The 18,032-nt window shown below is 45.0% G+C and overlaps 1 protein-coding gene across 1 annotated transcript in view; it reads left to right on the forward strand.

The window, feature by feature from the left end:
* Nucleotides 1-398: 398 nt before the first annotated feature.
* The window catches only part of itsn2a (intersectin 2a), a 42,755-nt gene continuing 25,121 nt past the window's right edge, over nt 399-18,032 (forward strand). The window contains 16 exon segments of the mRNA XM_056294294.1: nt 399-489; nt 662-725; nt 1,505-1,680; nt 2,061-2,282; nt 5,627-5,720; nt 7,610-7,752; nt 9,307-9,370; nt 9,798-9,935; nt 10,060-10,166; nt 10,354-10,616; nt 10,946-11,095; nt 11,217-11,357; nt 11,489-11,576; nt 11,674-11,813; nt 13,854-13,934; nt 14,804-14,943. Coding sequence (XP_056150269.1) covers nt 408-489; nt 662-725; nt 1,505-1,680; nt 2,061-2,282; nt 5,627-5,720; nt 7,610-7,752; nt 9,307-9,370; nt 9,798-9,935; nt 10,060-10,166; nt 10,354-10,616; nt 10,946-11,095; nt 11,217-11,357; nt 11,489-11,576; nt 11,674-11,813; nt 13,854-13,934; nt 14,804-14,943 — 2,093 coding nt within the window. The 5' untranslated portion in view covers nt 399-407.

Below are 18,032 nucleotides of genomic sequence, written 5' to 3' on the forward strand. Positions count from 1 at the left end.
CTGGTTGGTCGGGGCGCATGATCGGAAGGGAGGGGGAACTGGGGGGAATAGCGTGATCCTCCTATGTGCTACATCCCTCTGGTGAAACTCCTCACCGTCAGGTAAAAAGATGCGGCTGGCGACTCCACATGTATCGAAGGAGGCATGTGGTAGCCTGTAGCCCTCCCCGGATCGGCAGAGGGGGTGGAGCAGCGACTGGGATGGCTCGAAAGAGTGGGGTAATTGGCTAAGTACAACTGGGGAGAAAAAAAAGGGGGGGGTAAAGAAAAAAACATGTTGGTGAGACTGTGTGGTTATATGTTAGAGCTTAAATATCTCATCTCTCTCTCTCTCTCTCTCTCTCTCTCTCTCTCTCTCTCTCTCCCTTTCTCTCTTTCTCTCTCTCTCTCTCTTCAGGAGGTGCCAGTATGTGGGCCATCACTCCAGAGGAGAGGGGGAAGCATGATAAACAGTTTGACTCCCTCACACCCGTCCTCGGCTATGTCTCAGGTAAGTTGGAAACAAAAAGGTATGGAAAGACAAAGTGAGGTGCTAGAGGCTAACGGCACAGCTACAGAGCGAGCTGTACTCCTCAGCTACTGCCCTGGGTGTATACAACTGTACTGTATATTACTGACGTGTGTTTAGAAATGATAACACCGGCCCTCTCGTCTGTCTGCAGGAGAGCAGGCCCGGAATTTCTTCCTGCAGTCTGGCCTGCCTGCTCCCATCCTGGCTGAGATCTGGTGAGAACCGTCTCCTGTCTCTTTCGGTCATCATCATCATCATCATAATATCTGTTGTTAGCCCCTAAACAAGTAGGTCAGTAGGTCCACCTCTTCCCCGTTGCCTTTTTGCCTTTCGTCAAGAAGGGAGTTTTCTCCCTTGAGGACCAATAAAAGCCCCTTTGGCACACATTGAACTTCCTGCTGAGTCCTGACTTCCTGCACAGTCTACGTCTGCCCCACCCTGTTCACTCTAATGTGTTTCTATGTGTCTTTGTGTACTTTTGTGTGTGTGTGTGTGTGTGTGTGTGTGTGTGTGTGTGTGTGTGTGTGTGTGTGTGTGTGTGTGTGTGTGTGTGTGTGTGTGTGTGTGTTCAGTATGTGTTTGCACTTTTTTTCCCTTTTTTTTCTTTAAATTTGAGCCATGTTTGTATGTGTAAAGGGTTATTTGAGCAGAGTTTAATGCATAATATAGGTCCTGTGATTTGAAGACAGGATGCGAAATTTTGGATCCACGCTACACAGCTACATTTCTTTTGGTTTATGTGTGAACAATATGTAAAATGCATCTCAGTCATATTTTGAATAATTCTTTTCTCGTCCTAGTTTTATACGATTACATTATATACAGTCCTATGTCTGTTGGCCTGTCTTTTCATGTGGCCTAGGATTCAATACCATTTAAACCTCGTCCCCTCTGTCCCTCATAGCTCAACTCAATTAAGTGTCCATCTTCCTTTGGATAAAGATTGATTTTTCCTGCATATCTCTCTCTTGCTCTCTCGCTCTCTCTCCTCCAGGAACCTAGCTGACATGGATGGTGATGGGAAGATGGATAGACTGGAGTTCTCCATTGCCATGAAGCTCATCAAACTGAAGCTTCAGGGGCGGGGCTTGCCACCCTCTCTGCCAGTCGTAATGAGGCAGCCACCCATCTCCAACGCTGCCTCCACCATGACATCATCAGCACGCTTTGGTAATGACGAGGTTAACGCCTGCATTCTGACTCTCCCTCACACCTTAAGTCTCTAATATTGTTATCCTCAAAGGCCAGAGAAAAGGAAATAACCCATTTGAAGAGTCTGATTCCAAAATCAGACCCCTACATTTTGAAAAAGGATCACCTTCTCTCAAAAAATTATTGTTAACAAAAATTTACAGCTAATTACAGTACACTTTATGGAACAATAGATAACTTAAGGACTCGGTTGACAAATAACTCCTTCTAGTAATAATGTTCTCCTGTAAAAATTCCCAAAACTTTGCATTTTGGAATGTAACTCGTCTTATTGGAGCTTTGAAACACTGCCTTTTGAGTTCCCCCTTCAACTCCTCCCATGTATTCCCTCCTTACAGGAATGGGCTCCATGCCAAACCTGTCTGTAGGTATGCCATCCATGTCAGCTATGTCAGCCATGCCCATCCTAACGCCCATCCCGGTCAACCCCCCCATGCCCTCTGTTCAACCTTTGCTGCCAACACAGATGACCCTGCCCCTCATGCCCACCCTGGGAAACCCCGGATTACCCAATGGCAATGCCAACTTCCTCACCCCTTCACCTGTGCCCAGCACCACAGGTTGGTTCTACAGTGGAACCTGAGTTGTCTGATTTTCTAACATGTGGACACATTTACATTTCAAATCATTATAGATAACCAGTATTTGAGTCAGTTTTTTTTCTTTGCTGTTGTTTCTTACCTGTCACCCACAGCTGATGGCCATTTTTTAATTTTTTTTACATCTATTCCCATTTTGAGATCACACCACATTGTGTCGCTGATTATTCATCCAGTAGCCTCAAGAAAACTTCAGTTGGGAGAGACACACCTTGATTTACAGAAACAGATCAATTAATAGATAATTACATTACATGAATTAAAAATCTGTAGGAGCTTATAACCTTTAAATAAATGTAAGCCTCATACATCCCTCTTGAGGAAATGTGAATGGGGCCATGGTGCTGACGGGATCATGTGATACTGAAATTACAGGGACGAGTGGTGACGTTGGCAGGTTTAGCTAGATAGAAAAACAAACACTGAATGGAAAGAAGGTAGATTAAAAGCTTATGCAGCAACGTGTAATGATTGCGTAATGGAGAAATAGGTGATAGCCAGTGAATGGAGACAAAGGTAACTGATTGTACTCGAGCAAAGATCTTCATTACACACAAAAAAGACACTCCTTGCCAGACAAAGTGTGGGACGTGTACAAAGCAGACTGGCTTGTCTACACTATACACATGTGTGCATATTTCACAGCGCACATGTACACATTGCACATGGTAACTCGTGCTTCATGGTAAACATACGCCAATGCAAATTGAGAAGTGAAAAAAAAAGACAATGAAATGTTTGCTCGGGACTTTGTATCATTTCTGATGATTATTCTTAACTTGTTTGAATATGATGTGATATTAAGGATTGGAAATACACACGCTGCTTTGTCGTACGATCGGGTGACACCAAGGGTTATGATGTCATAGCTTTTATTTTCTATTTCAGTAAACTGGAAATAAAATCAGTCAGTAAGAGTAGACATTTTATTGAATCTGTCACATAACTCCACTAAGATGTTACAGGTTACATGTTTTTTGTTATATGTAGTTTGATGATATGTAGCCTTTGAGAACGCCAAGAAATGTATGGTAGTTTTAACAGCCAACACAGCAACAGTTTGTGACCATACTGAAATTGCTGTTTTCTTTCTTTTTTTAATTAAACATTGCACAAGAGGTAATAATTGCCTTTGCACAAATGGAAGAAAAGGGAGACTTGAATGGGGGAAAAAATACTCTTCAGATGTCTTTCAGCTAACGTCTGTTAACTTCAATTCCTGTGCAAACACTACATTTTATGAGGGGCTGCTGCATCTGTAGTCCCACAGATGATCTATGCAATACGTTGCCCAATATATGGCCATTACCACTCCATCTTCACTCTGAAATCCTGCCCCCTCATCTGCCCTTTTTTTTTTTCTCGGGGGGGGGGGGCGGTGTTATTTCCCTAACAAATCACTAGTGGTTGATGTATCCGGACGCTCTGGCGTAATTTTCAGTTGGCATAAGCTGCATTGGCTTTAGCAAGTAAACCAAGCATGTTAGTCGATGTTGACAAAACATTACTTATGCAAAGTTAGTTCGTTGGTGAAGGAGGTAATAACAAATTCTGTTTAGCCAAAATACCAAAGTAAAATTATTGCATCAACTGTTCCATGGCATCGCTGTAATTTTCCCAAATAAGACAGGGTGTCTATTCCAGAAGGGTGTGGGTCAAATGTTGCTGAACATTTTTCCAGGGTAGAAGAGGCTGTAGTTATATTAAAGGCACGGCAAACGGACTCACAAACGCAAGAAAAAGACCCGGACATACACAATGAAGAATGAGACAAGACGTACACAGAGAAGAGCGACTGACAGACCACTATAGCTCCAACTTCGCCCCGCCCACAAAGACGCCGATTGGCTCGGTGGCTTTTATTATTCCCCCCTTTTTCTCCCCAATCGAATTTTTGGCCAATTATCCCATCCCACCCTTACAGCCGTCCCAGTCACTGCTCCACCCCCTCTGCCGATCCGGGGGGGGGGCTGCAGACTACCACATGCCTCCTCCGATACATGTGGAGTCACCACCCGCTTCTTTTCACCTGACAGTGAGGAGTTTCACCAGGGTAATGTAGCGCATGGGAGGATCATGTTGTTCCCCCCAGTACCCCCCCAATGCCCTGATCAACCAGAGGAGGCGCTAGTGCAGCGACCAGGACACATACCCACATCCGGCTTCCCACCTGTAGACATGGGTAATTGTATCTGTAGGGACGCCGGACCAAGCCGGAGGTAACATAGGGATTCAAAGCGGCGATCCTCGTGTTGGTAAGCAATGGAATAGACTGCTACGCTACCCGGACCATTGGGTCAGTGGTTTCTCTAACCTGGACCAAACCTTTGACGAGGGCAACACCAGAACTCTGAATCGCTTGATAAAATTAGAAAAGTGGGCGGGATGGCACAAAATAAGTGGCGAATAGCGATTCAGGGGTCTGGAACCAGGCTATGCATTACATTGGAAATGTCAGTAATTTTGAGGTGTGCGTGCGTGCGTATGTGAGTGTTGTGGTTGTATGCCATGACGGTTGCCTGTCTTAACCAAGGAGATGAGGAGTCGCCATCACCGCAGTCTTCCCTGCAGATACATTGAGGAAACAGCCATTTATATGCTGTGTGGCTGTGCACACGTAACACATACATTTTCTGTTGTTGTTTCTCTTGTATTCATCTCATATTACGCACTCTCTTCATCTCACCTTATCCGTTTGTGTTTAGTTTGTTGTTTATCTCTTCCTCTCGCCGTTCGAGCAAGATATTTTTCTGGGAAATTAGCAGTTTTTATGGTGCATCGGAGTGAAATTACATCGTATCAGTGATTTGTTCGTTTGCCTTTCTCTATAGTTTCCTCTGTCTGCCTCCCCTTATTGCCCTTTCTTGATTGATGCAATGATGACAGCTCAATAGCTCTCGGGGCTAACCTTTTTAAGTGATAGCTTTGTTTTTAGCCACAAGTCAATAACCTTGCTGCTTGAGCCCTGTGTGCTCTGACTGTAAAGTATGAGCAGATAAGATTAGATTAGATGTACACACAACCAAGGGCACCTGTACTGCACAGGAACACAGTTCATACCAGATACTGAGTGCATGAGGAATATGTAAAGGCATATGTATTTGGAAACATACAGAAATTGTCATGCGTGTGTGTCTCTATGTGGGTTTGTGTGCGTACACGTCATGAGAATACACACATGTACACATTTGCCAACTATCTTTTGCCCTACTTTGAATATGTAAAGTTGATATTTAACCACTAACTGACTGCCTTTCTCTCCTCTCTCGCTCTCTCGCTCTCTCTTGCTCACTCTACCTCTCTAGCACTCCCAATTTCCGGGTTCTCCTCTCCCATGGCTTTCTCTCCATCCATGGGGATGTCCAAGGCCAACTCTCTACTAGATCTTGGATCCAGCAGGTGAGAACCAGGAAGTGAAGAAATGTAAACCAAATTACTGTGAGCACCCCCCCCCCAACTAAATGGGAGAAGCATTACGATCAGTGTATACCTACAGTGTGTCCATGTTGTCTGGATTTTGCTCGTACATGTACAGATGGTCCCAAAGATCTCGTTTTAATTACAACCCACCTGGTAACCATGCTTGTCTGGATCTTGTCCACGGTGTCTTCTAGGGGAACATTTCTCATGCTGCCTTTTTACGAGCGCTGAGCCCGCGAAGCTTGGCAACACAGGGTTTCTGCTGAGGCATAAATTAGGCATTAGACAACTCATTTCCTCCATATTCTCCGCAGATATCTTGAGATGCACATCTATTGTGTAGTTATGTTTAGGGAAAGATTAATACAAAGACTGATATGAGTCATACACAGATCCAATTCAGTATGTTGTTGTTTATGAACATTGCTGGGAGGGGTGGATGTTTGGTTTGCAGGCAGAGATGTATGAGAAGATATCGGAGGGAGCAGGAAAAGACATTTTGGAGCCTTGCTTTCTACCCCCGCTGGGAGCTGGACTTATTTAGCATCACAAACATCCGTAAGAGAAACAGAAAGCCAGTGACATTCTTACATGAGGAGGTCAATATACCGCTTGGTAGTGTGAGTCTTTGGTAGAGTGCAAGACAAACCTTTTGGTACTGAAAGGAACGAGTTATGAAAAAAAAGATGAGGTTTGGAAGAATTTGTGAATGTAAAGCTGAGGACAAGATACATCAGGGTGTAGAAAAAGTCATTGTGTTTAAATAGCTCCAAGAAATGTGAGATGGTGAATGGAAGGATAACTGGTTCTGCATCTTTCATTTGCAGCCTTATATTACTGCGTTTTGGTACATATTGGTGCACAAAGCATTAAAGTAACCTAAACTCTCATTCTTCTTGTTTGGTGCATTTTTAGGCCGTCCCCAGATCTTTACATGAAACCTTCCATGCTGCTAATGGTTCATATAAAAATATTCTTGTTGGCTTTTTGAACCCGGGAGCAGAAGTAATGTGCCAGTTATGACTAGTATCAATATGGGCACCAGTGTGTTGGGAAATCATGGACAGGTTAAGCCAGCTATACCACCCATATCACGTTAATATGCCATTCCAGTGGGCCATTATAGCCCATAGCCGAGTATTAGGTACGGGATATTCTACAATCCATTCTTGTTATTGTTTCAGATCCAGAGCAAGTTTTCATATGAGAGGAAGTCACAGCCCTAGGTTGTAGAAGAAAAATGATCACACACACACACACGCACACGCACACGCACGCACGCACGCACGCACACACGCACGCACGCACGCACGCACACACACACACACCCATTACACATAGGGAGGATCCCACACCCTGTCTCCCATTGTCCCTCTGAAACCTCATTTTCTCTCCGGGGAGTGGTGAGAGGCTTCACCCTCCTATAATAACTGCAGAAAGAAATTCTTCTCAAATGAACATCATCAGTTTATTATCCAGTCAAGCACAATGTCTCCGAGTTAAAAACAGTCTGGATGATTAGCATGGCCTAAAGCATACAGGCCTAACTGGTTTCAAAGACACATTGTCTGCTGCAGCCCCCGCCATCTTGGTCTACAGCTAATTAAGAGCTGAGAAATAACACCAGGGAGTCTCCAAGCAATTACAGGCTTTAAGTAAATGATTGAATATTGGTAGAGGGAGAAACATGCAGCACACTGTCTGATTGTACAGAATCATTGGTTTTCAGGAGACAAGTTGCTTTGCATATTGTTGGTTAAAGCCACTTTTGTAATCGCTCACTGTCTTTCCTTAGCGTTTTCCTCTTTCTGTTGGTCTCTCTCTCTCTCTCTTTCCCCTCTCATCCTTCTCCTCTTTTCACCCGTTAGTTCCAACTCTTCCTCCACCACATCTTTGACCAGTAACTCTCCTAAGACTGGCTTGTGTGACTGGGCTGTTCCACAGGCGTCAAGACTTAAGTACCGCCAACAGTTCAATACGCTAGACAAGCTCATGAGTGGCTACTTGTCAGGTGGGCCACGCTCACACACACACACACACACACACACACACACACACACACACACACACACACACACACACACGGGTGCATACATGGTTCAGTAGGTAGTGATGGGAAGTTTGGATTTTTTTTACTGACTCTGGTCTTTGAATCTTGTTCAGTAAAATGAACAAATATTTTTCCAAATCATTTCCAAATCATTCATTCATTGCAGCTAGTGTGGCGCCGTAGCTGTCATCTGAGTGAAGCCAGAAAGAGCACAGTTCTCAAACACTAACAGCAACATGGTTTACTTCACTTGCTAAAGTATGATACACAAGTTCACTTTTGTTAAGCTCTCAAGCAACCTTTTGGACCATAACAAGAGCGCAGTGCCTATCAATGAAAAATATATTTCTATTCATTCTGTGATTACTATTCACTTTAGCCTATCTGGTCATTGATGACCCGTAGCGTATCAGCTCGTTCCAGTGGAAAGGCAAATTAAACATTCAAAAGCTACATTACGCACAACTTGAATGAATCAGTAGTTCATACAGAGACTATGAAGCGGTCAGGGGACAAGTGATGAGAGTCAAACCCGAGAACCTGTCTTCATGATCTGTGAACGAATCGGTCATTCATACACTGAGAATATGCAGCAGTCCTGCAATGAGTGAACGGAAGACTCAGACCTAAAAGACCCATGCGTGAATGAATTTGAGTCTCTAGCTGTCACAGTTCAGATGAACGGGGTGTCCATTTGGCGTGGCGGTCTATTCCCTTGCCTACCAACACAGGGATCACCAGTTCGAATCCCCGTGTTACCTCCAGCTTGGTCAGGTGTCCCTACAGACACAACCGGCTGTGTCTGCGGGTAGGAAACCGGATGTGGGTATGCATCCTGGTCGCTGCACTAGCACTTCCTCTGGTCGGTGGGGTGCCTGTTTGGGGGGAGGGGGAACTGGGGGGAATGGCGTGATCCTCTCACATGCTACGTCCCCCTGGCAAAACTCCTTACTGTCAGGTGAAAAGAAGCGGCTGGCGACTCCACATGTATCAAAGGAGGCATGTGGTAGTCTGCAGCCCTCCCTGGATCAGCAGAGGGGGTAGAGCAGCAGTGGAGTACTTGGACGGCTACAATTGGGAGAAAAAGGGGGGGGGGGAATCAAAAAAATTTTTTTTCAGGTGAACGAAATGAGTGGTGCACATGTGAGGCCCATGGAAAAAAGAACGACTCATTCACTGAGATGACTCGTTACTCCGGAGTCATACAATAAATTAGTTCAAAATGAATGAATCGTTCACGAACAACACATCACTATCAGTAGGTTACTTGGCTACCATTGAGTGGCTCTTGGGTTTTAATCTGATGGAGTGCACCCTTTATCACTTTCAGTTTATGCGCACACATGCATGTGTGCGCAAATGTACACACACACACACAGACACACAGACTTTGGTTTATTCAACATTCATCTGCTTTATACTTCATTTTACAACCCTTGGCAGTCAAAGACACACACAGACACACAATCCCAAATATGCACGAATTCTCTGCTATGATTGACTTCTACTTTTCAGGACCTCAGGTTCGGAACGCATTGATGGCCTCCAACTTGACTCAGACCCAGCTAGCTACTATCTGGTGAGTGTGGGTGGGTGGATTTGTGTCTCTGCATATATGATACACCCACTAGCCTGTGTGCCATCTCTCAGATCACATCACAAAAATGTGTATTTCACCTCATAAAGCTAGATAAGGACTTATCTAGCTCTCTGATTGGTTGATAGCATAGGTAGATGCCATATTACATAACTGTAAACAATAAAATGGTTAGTTAAAAGTGTCGGTCACCGTTTATATTGTGGCAACAAATAATAGAACATTTTAATATCTAAAAACTGGATTAGACATAATTCTTTGAACTGCTGGACAATTAAAACATTACTTCTTTCTGTGTTTTAATGTGTATTTTCAGTGTATTTTTCGTATGCTTAAGTGTGGTTTTTTTTGGGGGGGGGGTTAAAACTATTTGTTTGTGCGTGTGTATGTGTGTGTGTTCTGGACCTAGGACACTGGCTGATGTGGATAAGGATGGTCAGTTGAGAGCTGATGAGTTTATTTTGGCCATGCACCTTGTTGACATGGCCAAGACCGGACGCCCATTGCCCCTCACACTTCCTCAAGACCTGATACCTCCATCACTCAGGTAAAACACACACACACACACACACACACACACACTACAGTTGCACAGTGATATACTTAACAGTGTGTCAGACAAGTAGAACCATAAGCATTTCATTCCTTCTTTTCTTTAAACCTCATTTTAGAGGAGGAGGGAAGTCCAGTGAGCTTGTGAATGGAACGGGGCCCTGTCCGACTCCAGGACTAATAGAGACAACAGAGGCAGAACCCCTGCAGAAGACCAAGAGCAGTGGTGAGGCATAATATTCACACATAGTTTTGTTTTTGTTTTTGTTTTTTTTGGGGGGGTAGCGAAAAACGAAATTTTTAATTGCACAGCTGTTGATGATGCCAGCTTTCCTGCTGTTATTCCCGTGTCCCCCTCCTTCACTATTGCCATCTGCATTTCTCTTCCCTCTGCCAACTCCCTTTCCTCCCAGTGTCCTTTGAAGACAAGCTGAAGGAGAACTTTGCACGCGGGAGTGCTGAGCTGGAGAAACGGCGGCTGGCGCTGGAGGAAGAGCAGAGGAAGGAGAGAGAAAGGAGGGAGAGAGAGGAGAGGGAGGGTCAGGAGAGGAGAGAGAGGGAGGCCAGGGAGCAGGAGAGCAGGAGGAAGCTGGAGGAGGAGAGGCGGATAGAGAGGCAGAGAGAGATGGAGAGAAAAAAGGAGGAGGAGAGATTGAGAGAGCTGGAGAGAAAGGAGGTGAGTGGAGATGTTTGCTTCCAGGGCTCCCACGTGTCCCGGAAAAACCTCGAAACGATAGAATTGGTCAGATGTCCTGGAAATATTAATGAGGTCACAGAAAATTATCAGCTTGGGTTATAACATCATATTGTACCTGCTGAGATTGCACACTTGTAGTCATATTTTTAGCTGCTTAAATTGAACGTCTTTGCTTGAAGTTTGGAATCTTAAGAAGATTCGGTTGGGTGCTTTCACGGTGCGCCTTGAGGAAAATTAGGGAAGACTTAAACTCATACACCCTGTCCACCCTTCACCCGCTCCTCTGCTCCTCCCCCTGTCCCTGTCAGGCGGCAAAGCAGGAGCTGGAGCGCCAGCGGAGGGAGGAGTGGGAACAAGGGAAGAGAGAGGAGTTGGGGAAGAGGAGGGAAGGAGAGCAGGAAGAGATCTCTCGACTCAGAGCCAAAAAGAAGAGTCTAGAGCTGGAGCTGGAGGCTGTGGTGGGAATAAACACGCGCGCACACACACACCCCCACACACACATACACACACACACATAGTCGACACACAAGGCATGGTGTCCATTGGGTAAACGGTGCCATCAATCTTCTGCTCTCCTAGGGCAATAAGCACAAGCAGATCTCAGACCATCTCCGAGATGCCCAGAGTAAGAGGCGGATTCAAAAGGCAGAGCTGGACCTTGTCAATCAGAAGAGGGATACACGAATCGCCGAAATCAACACACTGCAGCTCCAGTTTGAGGTTGAAAGAAAAACTGTTGTCATGCCCTCACCTCTTTTTGCTCAAATTCATTGTTCCATACTTCAACCTTGTGTGTGCCTGTGTGTGTGTGCCTGTGTGTGTGTGTGTGTGCATGGAAATGTTTGCAAAAGGACTGGCAGAGGAAACTTTCCCAGCTTGCCCCCGAACAGCAGAGGCTGACTGAAAAGCTACGCAACATTGCTCTGAAAGACTTCCCCTGTGGGTAACAAATGCCTGCTTGCAAACAGAAAAACACAACAACTATCAAAATATGCATTCTCCCGGGTGACTCTGACTTCAAAACGTTGTCCTGCAGCGGTAACCTTGGCCTCTGTGTCGGGGGGTGTAGCTGAGAAAGGCATGACCTGTCGGAGACTCAAGGACCAGCTGGATGCTCTGGAGAGAGAAACCACCGACAAACTGGCCCAGATGGAGCAGTACAACAAGGAGCTCAAGGTCCGTTGTCCCTAGGGCAAAATTCATGCGACTCAGTATCACGATTTTTCAATACATCAGTTATTAAGCTGTAAGGGCAGCATTGCAAAGTTCACAACTCCATCTGTTGATTGCACGGCTCTTTCAGGTTTTTATACCATTCTAATTGGAAAGACAAAAACAAACATGCAACTATATTGTCCATTCCCGGTAACTGTATGCTTTAAATCAATAAACATACGTAGACAACTCAATGCGCAGGCTAATGCTCAGTAATTGAAAACAATGATTATCAGGCTGTCAGATGAGTAACTTGGGAAATGTTAGAGAACTGTCTGCTCATGCACGTTTGCATTGTAAAGAAAACAAAATGCAAGAGCAGCCTTGCAGCATTGAGCGGCATTTAGCAGACACCCCAAGTTCAATATTTATTGGCGGGCATCCGGGTAGCGTAGCAGTGTATTCTGTTGCCTACCAACACGGGGATCTCCGGTTCGAATCCCTGTGTTACCTCCGGCTTGGTCAGGTGTCCCTACAGACACAATTGGCTGTGTCCGTGGTCGGGAAGCCGGATGTGGGTCTATGTCCTGGTTGCTGCACTAGCACCCCCTCTGGTCAGTCAGGGCACATGTCCAGGGGGGGGGGACCGGGGGAATAGCATGATCCTCCCACCTGCTATGTCCCCCTGGCGAAACTCCTCACTGTCAGGTGAAAAGAAGCGGCTGGTGACTCCACATGTATCAGACGAGGCATGTGGTAGTCTGCAGCCCTCCCTGGCTCGGCAGAGGGGGTGGAGCAGCAACCGGGAAGGCTTGGAAGAGTGGGGTACTTGGTCGGGTGCAATTGGGGGGGGGGGAGCAAAAAAAGTTCAACATTTATTCTTCAGTTTGGGTCTTTTAAACATTTTAGTTGGGTAATGGTTGAAATATTTTCTTCCCGCATGAAAAAGCTTTTGCCATGTGATTTACTATCACAGTAGTCACATTTATGATAGTGTTATTTCTTATTTAAATACCATGGCATACCATCATACCAGCACACCGTCTCACCCCCTGTTGTCCCTGTGTTCTGAAGTCAACTTCCGACCGGGACCGAGCTGGCGTAAGCCTGTTTAGATGAGAAATGACTGTGCTACACACCACGGCATACCCATTTTTACTTAGGAGGTGAGTTTAGTCTGGCACAAAGCTGTTTAGACCACTTGAATTCACCACATCCTGGCTCAGTCCAGACCACAGACGGGCTACTGACTAGTTCAGACCAGCTCAAACCGTGACAGCTTTGCACATTCCTGTTTAATCTAGCAGGATATGAGCCGTAGATCACCAAAAGAGCTCTGACAAACTCTATCCAAAATAACAAAACGGACTTAAGTCAGCAGACTTTGTGTCAGATTAGAGCCGTAGTGTGGCGGTGATGCAGGTGTTGTGTTCTCCCGCAGGAAAGGCTTTTTGTGATGGAATTGAAAACTGACTCTTTTTTTTAATATATATATAGAAATGAAATCCTGTTAAACTGGTCACAGCCTATCTAGAATTACACTCCTCCGGCAATCCTTGTTACCTAGCCATTAATGTGTGTGTCTCTTGTGTGCATGCTGAATACACTGGCACAAAGCTTTTCTAACTTGATACCTGTCTAAAGAACCAAGTCCCATCCTCTCATATCCTTTTGTTGTAGAAATCTGATGCTTACAATTACTGCACAAAAAAAACAACACTCTTCTCCCTCTGCTTTGTTCACCGTTTCTCTCGGATTAACTGTGAAGTTTGAAGCTTTTTAACCCTCTCTCTCCTCTCCTCTTTCTCCCACCTTCACGTCGTTGGTTTTTTCCTCCTCGCAAATTTCTCTTTTCTCTACATCTTCCTCCCTCTCCTCTTCCTCACCGCTTAATTCGACCTCCCCGTCTGCTTAACTTAACCTCCTTCCTCTTTTTTCTGTCGTCATTTGTCTCTATCGCATCTCATTTCTTCTTTCTTTCCCTCCTTCCCTCTCTTTTTCCCCATTTTCTCAACCCCGCCCCCCCTCCATTTTTTCCTTTTCTCCGTGCCGCTGCCGTAGTTTGGGGATATGGATGATTGTGTCCTACGGGGCCTTCTGTCTCTGCTGGCCTGTCTCAGCCAGCTCTTCCTTCTCATCAAGGTTATCTTTCTTCTTCACCGTGTCTCGCTCCCGCTCTCCCCCTCTCTGTCTCTCTCCCTCTCTGTCTCTCATATATATATATATTTATTTATTTATCTCCCCCTCACCCTACCCCCGCCCCAACCACCGTGTTACTTGTTTTCTTTTTCCTTCCTTTTGTCAGATTCCATCTTGTTCTTTTCGTCCCGTGGTGGTTTGATCCATTTGTTTCATTTCATCTCTCCTTTTAGTTCAGCAAGCTGTGCTTAAACGCGGGCTGCGTGTCGGTACAAAGTCCCTCCCCCCTTTTTTTTCTTCTTTGTTGTTTTCTCCAATGGGATTTGTTGTGGCGTGTGGTTTTCTGTGTGTAAAACAGGATGCGCCCTGAGGGTAAAACACACACGCGCAGCATTCTGAACCTGCACAGTTGCTGCGGCTTGAGTAAAACTGTACTTTCAACCCAGTGACATGGTACACGTCTGCATGCCACCGAGCCTCATCCATTTTTCACAGTGTTTCTGCATTTTTGCAATTATCGGTTTTTGTTTGATTTTGGGGTTTTTTGTGTTATTGTATTTTATTTTAAGATTACATATGATTACATGAATTTCGTTAAAACCCTCATGCTGTTGTCAACACAGTGTGGTTGTTTTTAAATACCATGTACTTGAGTGAGTAAATTAAGCAAATTCACAACTACTTGTTCCATAATTATAACACACCTTTGACATGATTCATGCTGTGGGCTTAAATTTCTCTTTGGGTTGTGCTTGTTTTGCCCTCTGGTGATTGTAGTCACACTTCAGTGTATTTTAACAAGATGCAAATGTTTGCAGATCTTGCTCATACGCTGCATGTGTTGTGCGTCATATACTTTGTGATTGCATCAGGAGTTAAGAGAGAAGCAGGGCAGGCAACAAGCCATCCTGGATGACCTGCACAGAGTCAAAGAGCAGAAGCTGAGAGAGCTGCAGAGACGCAGGGAGGAGGAGACAGAGAGGAGGAGGAGGGAGGAGGAGGAGGCAGCCAGGTGAGCGTGACAAACTGCAGCGGATGGGGTTTGTTTAAATTTGCTTACAGAGTGCCAACAAAGGGCCTGTCTCTTTAACCTGGGCTGATTTTATCTCGATTTTTATGCCTCATTCCCTTTCCATTCATACACAAACATCTTACCCCATGTTTGTGGACAAGTATCTGCACAATTCCCGCAAAACACATGCAAATGTGTTATTCAAAGATTACATCTCAGTTACAATTGCGGATGATGTCGGTATTGTTTAACCTACTCACCACTTTGATAATACATGGTGATTGCAGAGGTTTTCACCAAGCCAAGCAGGTCCATTTAAAATTGAAACAGAGTTGGCCAATGTTGCTGTGCCAGCATCTTCCCCAACACCAAACAAATAAGACTAAGTTAAAAGTTAGTATATGGCTGGACAATGGCCACATTTTGAAAGCGGCTGTTTTTGTGCGACTATGTTTAAAAAGCCGCTGTATGCATGCATGGGGATCCTTATTTGACATTTTCAGAGTGCCGCATTGTTACCTTTGCTTCACTCTTGGCCAGACATGCAGTTTTGCCCAGGTGGAAGGATGCTGTCGCGCCCACACTTAGTGGCTTCGAGATGTAATGTCCTGCCTCAACCCGGAGATGTTGCGCTTCTCAGTCAGTGGTTCTGAGAAGAAATTCTATAAGACTTGGGAACCCTTTTTAACCTACTTCCATGACACCCAAACAACATAACATGACATGCATTTTACCTCTGCCCTTGACATAAAAATAACACCTGACTCCATGGCAATAGCTGCAGCTATGCTTATTTATTTGTTTATTTACTGCTAAATATTGCGCCTTAAAACTTCTCTGGACAATCAAAGGGGTGGGGGGATGGGGGTGGGAGGGAAGGGCTGTTTTATTTTATCACTGTTATCAATGTCATTGTTATTGCTTCCTTTTCTTTCTTTCTTTCTTTCTTTTTTTTGTGATGTATACTTTATAACAATGTGGAACACATGTGCCCAACTCTGATAATTCCTTTTGTTAATAGAATGATTTGGGGAAAAAGTGGCTGTTTTGACATTGGTTCCATGAACAGTGGCTGTACTGGACAGCAGGTTTCAAACCCTGATTATTTATACAGTTATTATTTATATCAATGGACGTTTGATGAAGGGAACAGAGGGGATGAGGAGGTGATGGGTAGGTATGGTGTAAAGGAGAGAAATGTGGAAGGACAGATGGTGGTGGATTTTGCGAAAAGGACGGAAATGGCTGTGGTGAATACATATTTCAAGAAGAGGAAGGAAAACAGGGTGACGTACAAGAGTAGAGGAAAGTGCACATAGGTGGACTATATCTTATGTAGAAGGCGCGATCTAAAAGAGATTGGAGACTGCAAGGCGGTGACAGGGGAGAACATAGCTAGGCAGCAGCGGATGGTGGTCTGTAGGATGACTTTGGAGACCAAGAAGAGGAAGCGAGTGAAGGCAAAGCCGAAGATCAAATGGTGGAAGTTGAAGAAGGAAGACTCTTGTGTGGAGTTCAGGGAGGAGATAAAACAGACAGTGGGTGGTAGTGAAGAGTTGCCAGATGGCTGGGCAACCACTGCAGAAATAGTGAGGGGGACAGCTAAGAAGGTATTTGATGTGTCATCAGGACAGAGGAGGGAAGACAATGAGACTTGGTGGTGGAATGAGGAAGTACAGCAAAGTATACAGAGGAAGAGGTTGGCAAAGAAGAAGTGGGATAGTCAGAGAGATGAAGAAAGTAGACTGGAGTACAAGGAGATGCAGCATAAAGTGAAGAGAGAGGTGGCAAAGGAAAAGGCGTATGGTGAGTTGTATGACAGGTTAGACACTAAGGAAGGAGAAAAGGACTTGTACCAATTGGCTAAACAAAGGGACCAAGATGGGAAGGATGTGCAGCAAGTTAGGGCAATCAAAGATAGAGATGGAAATGTGCTGATAAGCGAGGAGAGTGTGCTAAGAAGGTGGAAGAATACTTTGAGGGGCTGATGAATGAAGAAAATGAGAGAGAGAGAGAGAAGGTTTGATGATGTGGGGATAGTGAATCAGTAAATGCAGTGGATTAGCAAGGAGGAAGTGAGGACATCTATGAAGAGGATGAAGAGTGGAAAGGCAGTTGGTCCTGATGACATACCTGTGGAGGCATGGAGATGTTTAGGAGAGATGGCAGTGGGGTTTTTAACTAGATTGTTTAACACAATCTTGGAAAGTGAGAGGATGCCTGAGGAGTGGAGAAGAAGCATACTGGTACCGATTTTCAAGAACAAGGGCGATGTGCAGAATTGTAGCAACTACAGAGGTATAAAGTTGATCAGCCACAGCATGAAGATATGGGAAAGAGTAATAGAAGCTAGGTTAAGAGGAGAGGTGATGATCAGCGAGCAGCAGTATGGTTTCATGCCATGAAAGAGCACCACAGATGTGATGTTTGCTTTGAGAATGTTGATTGAGATGTATAGAGAAGGTCAGAAGGAGTTACATTGTGTCTTTGTAGATTTAGAGAAAGCTTATGACAGAGTGCCGAGAGAGGAGGTTTGGTATTGTATGAGGAAGTCAGGAGTTGCAGAGAAGTATGTAGGAGTGGTGCAGGATATGTATGAGGGAAGCGTGACAGTGGTGAGGCGTGCGGTTGGAATGACAGATGGGTTCAAGGTGGAGGTGGGATTACATCAAGGATCGGCTCTGAGCCCTTTCTTGTTTTGCACCAGTGATGGACAGGTTGACGGACAAGATCAGACAGGCGTCTCCATGGACTGTAATGTTTGCGGATGACATTGTGATCTGTAACAAGAGTAGGGTGCAGGTTGAGGAGAGCCTAGAGAGGTGGAGGTATGCACTGGAGAGAAGAGGAATGAAAGTCAGTAGGAGCAAGACAGAATACCTATGCGTGAATGAGAGGGAGGACAGTGGAATGGTGAGGATGCAAGGAGTAGAGGTGACAAAGGCATATGAGTTTAGATACTTAGGGTCAACTGTCCAAAGTAATGGGGAGTGCAGAAAAGAGGTGAAGAAGAAAGTGCAGGCAGGGTGGAGTGGGTGGAGAAGAGTGTCAGGAGTGATTTGCGACAGAAATGTATCAGCAAGAGTTAA

Source organism: Lampris incognitus, chromosome 15 (assembly GCF_029633865.1).
Source record: "Lampris incognitus isolate fLamInc1 chromosome 15, fLamInc1.hap2, whole genome shotgun sequence".
In the NCBI taxonomy this organism is placed as follows: domain Eukaryota; kingdom Metazoa; phylum Chordata; class Actinopteri; order Lampriformes; family Lampridae; genus Lampris; species Lampris incognitus.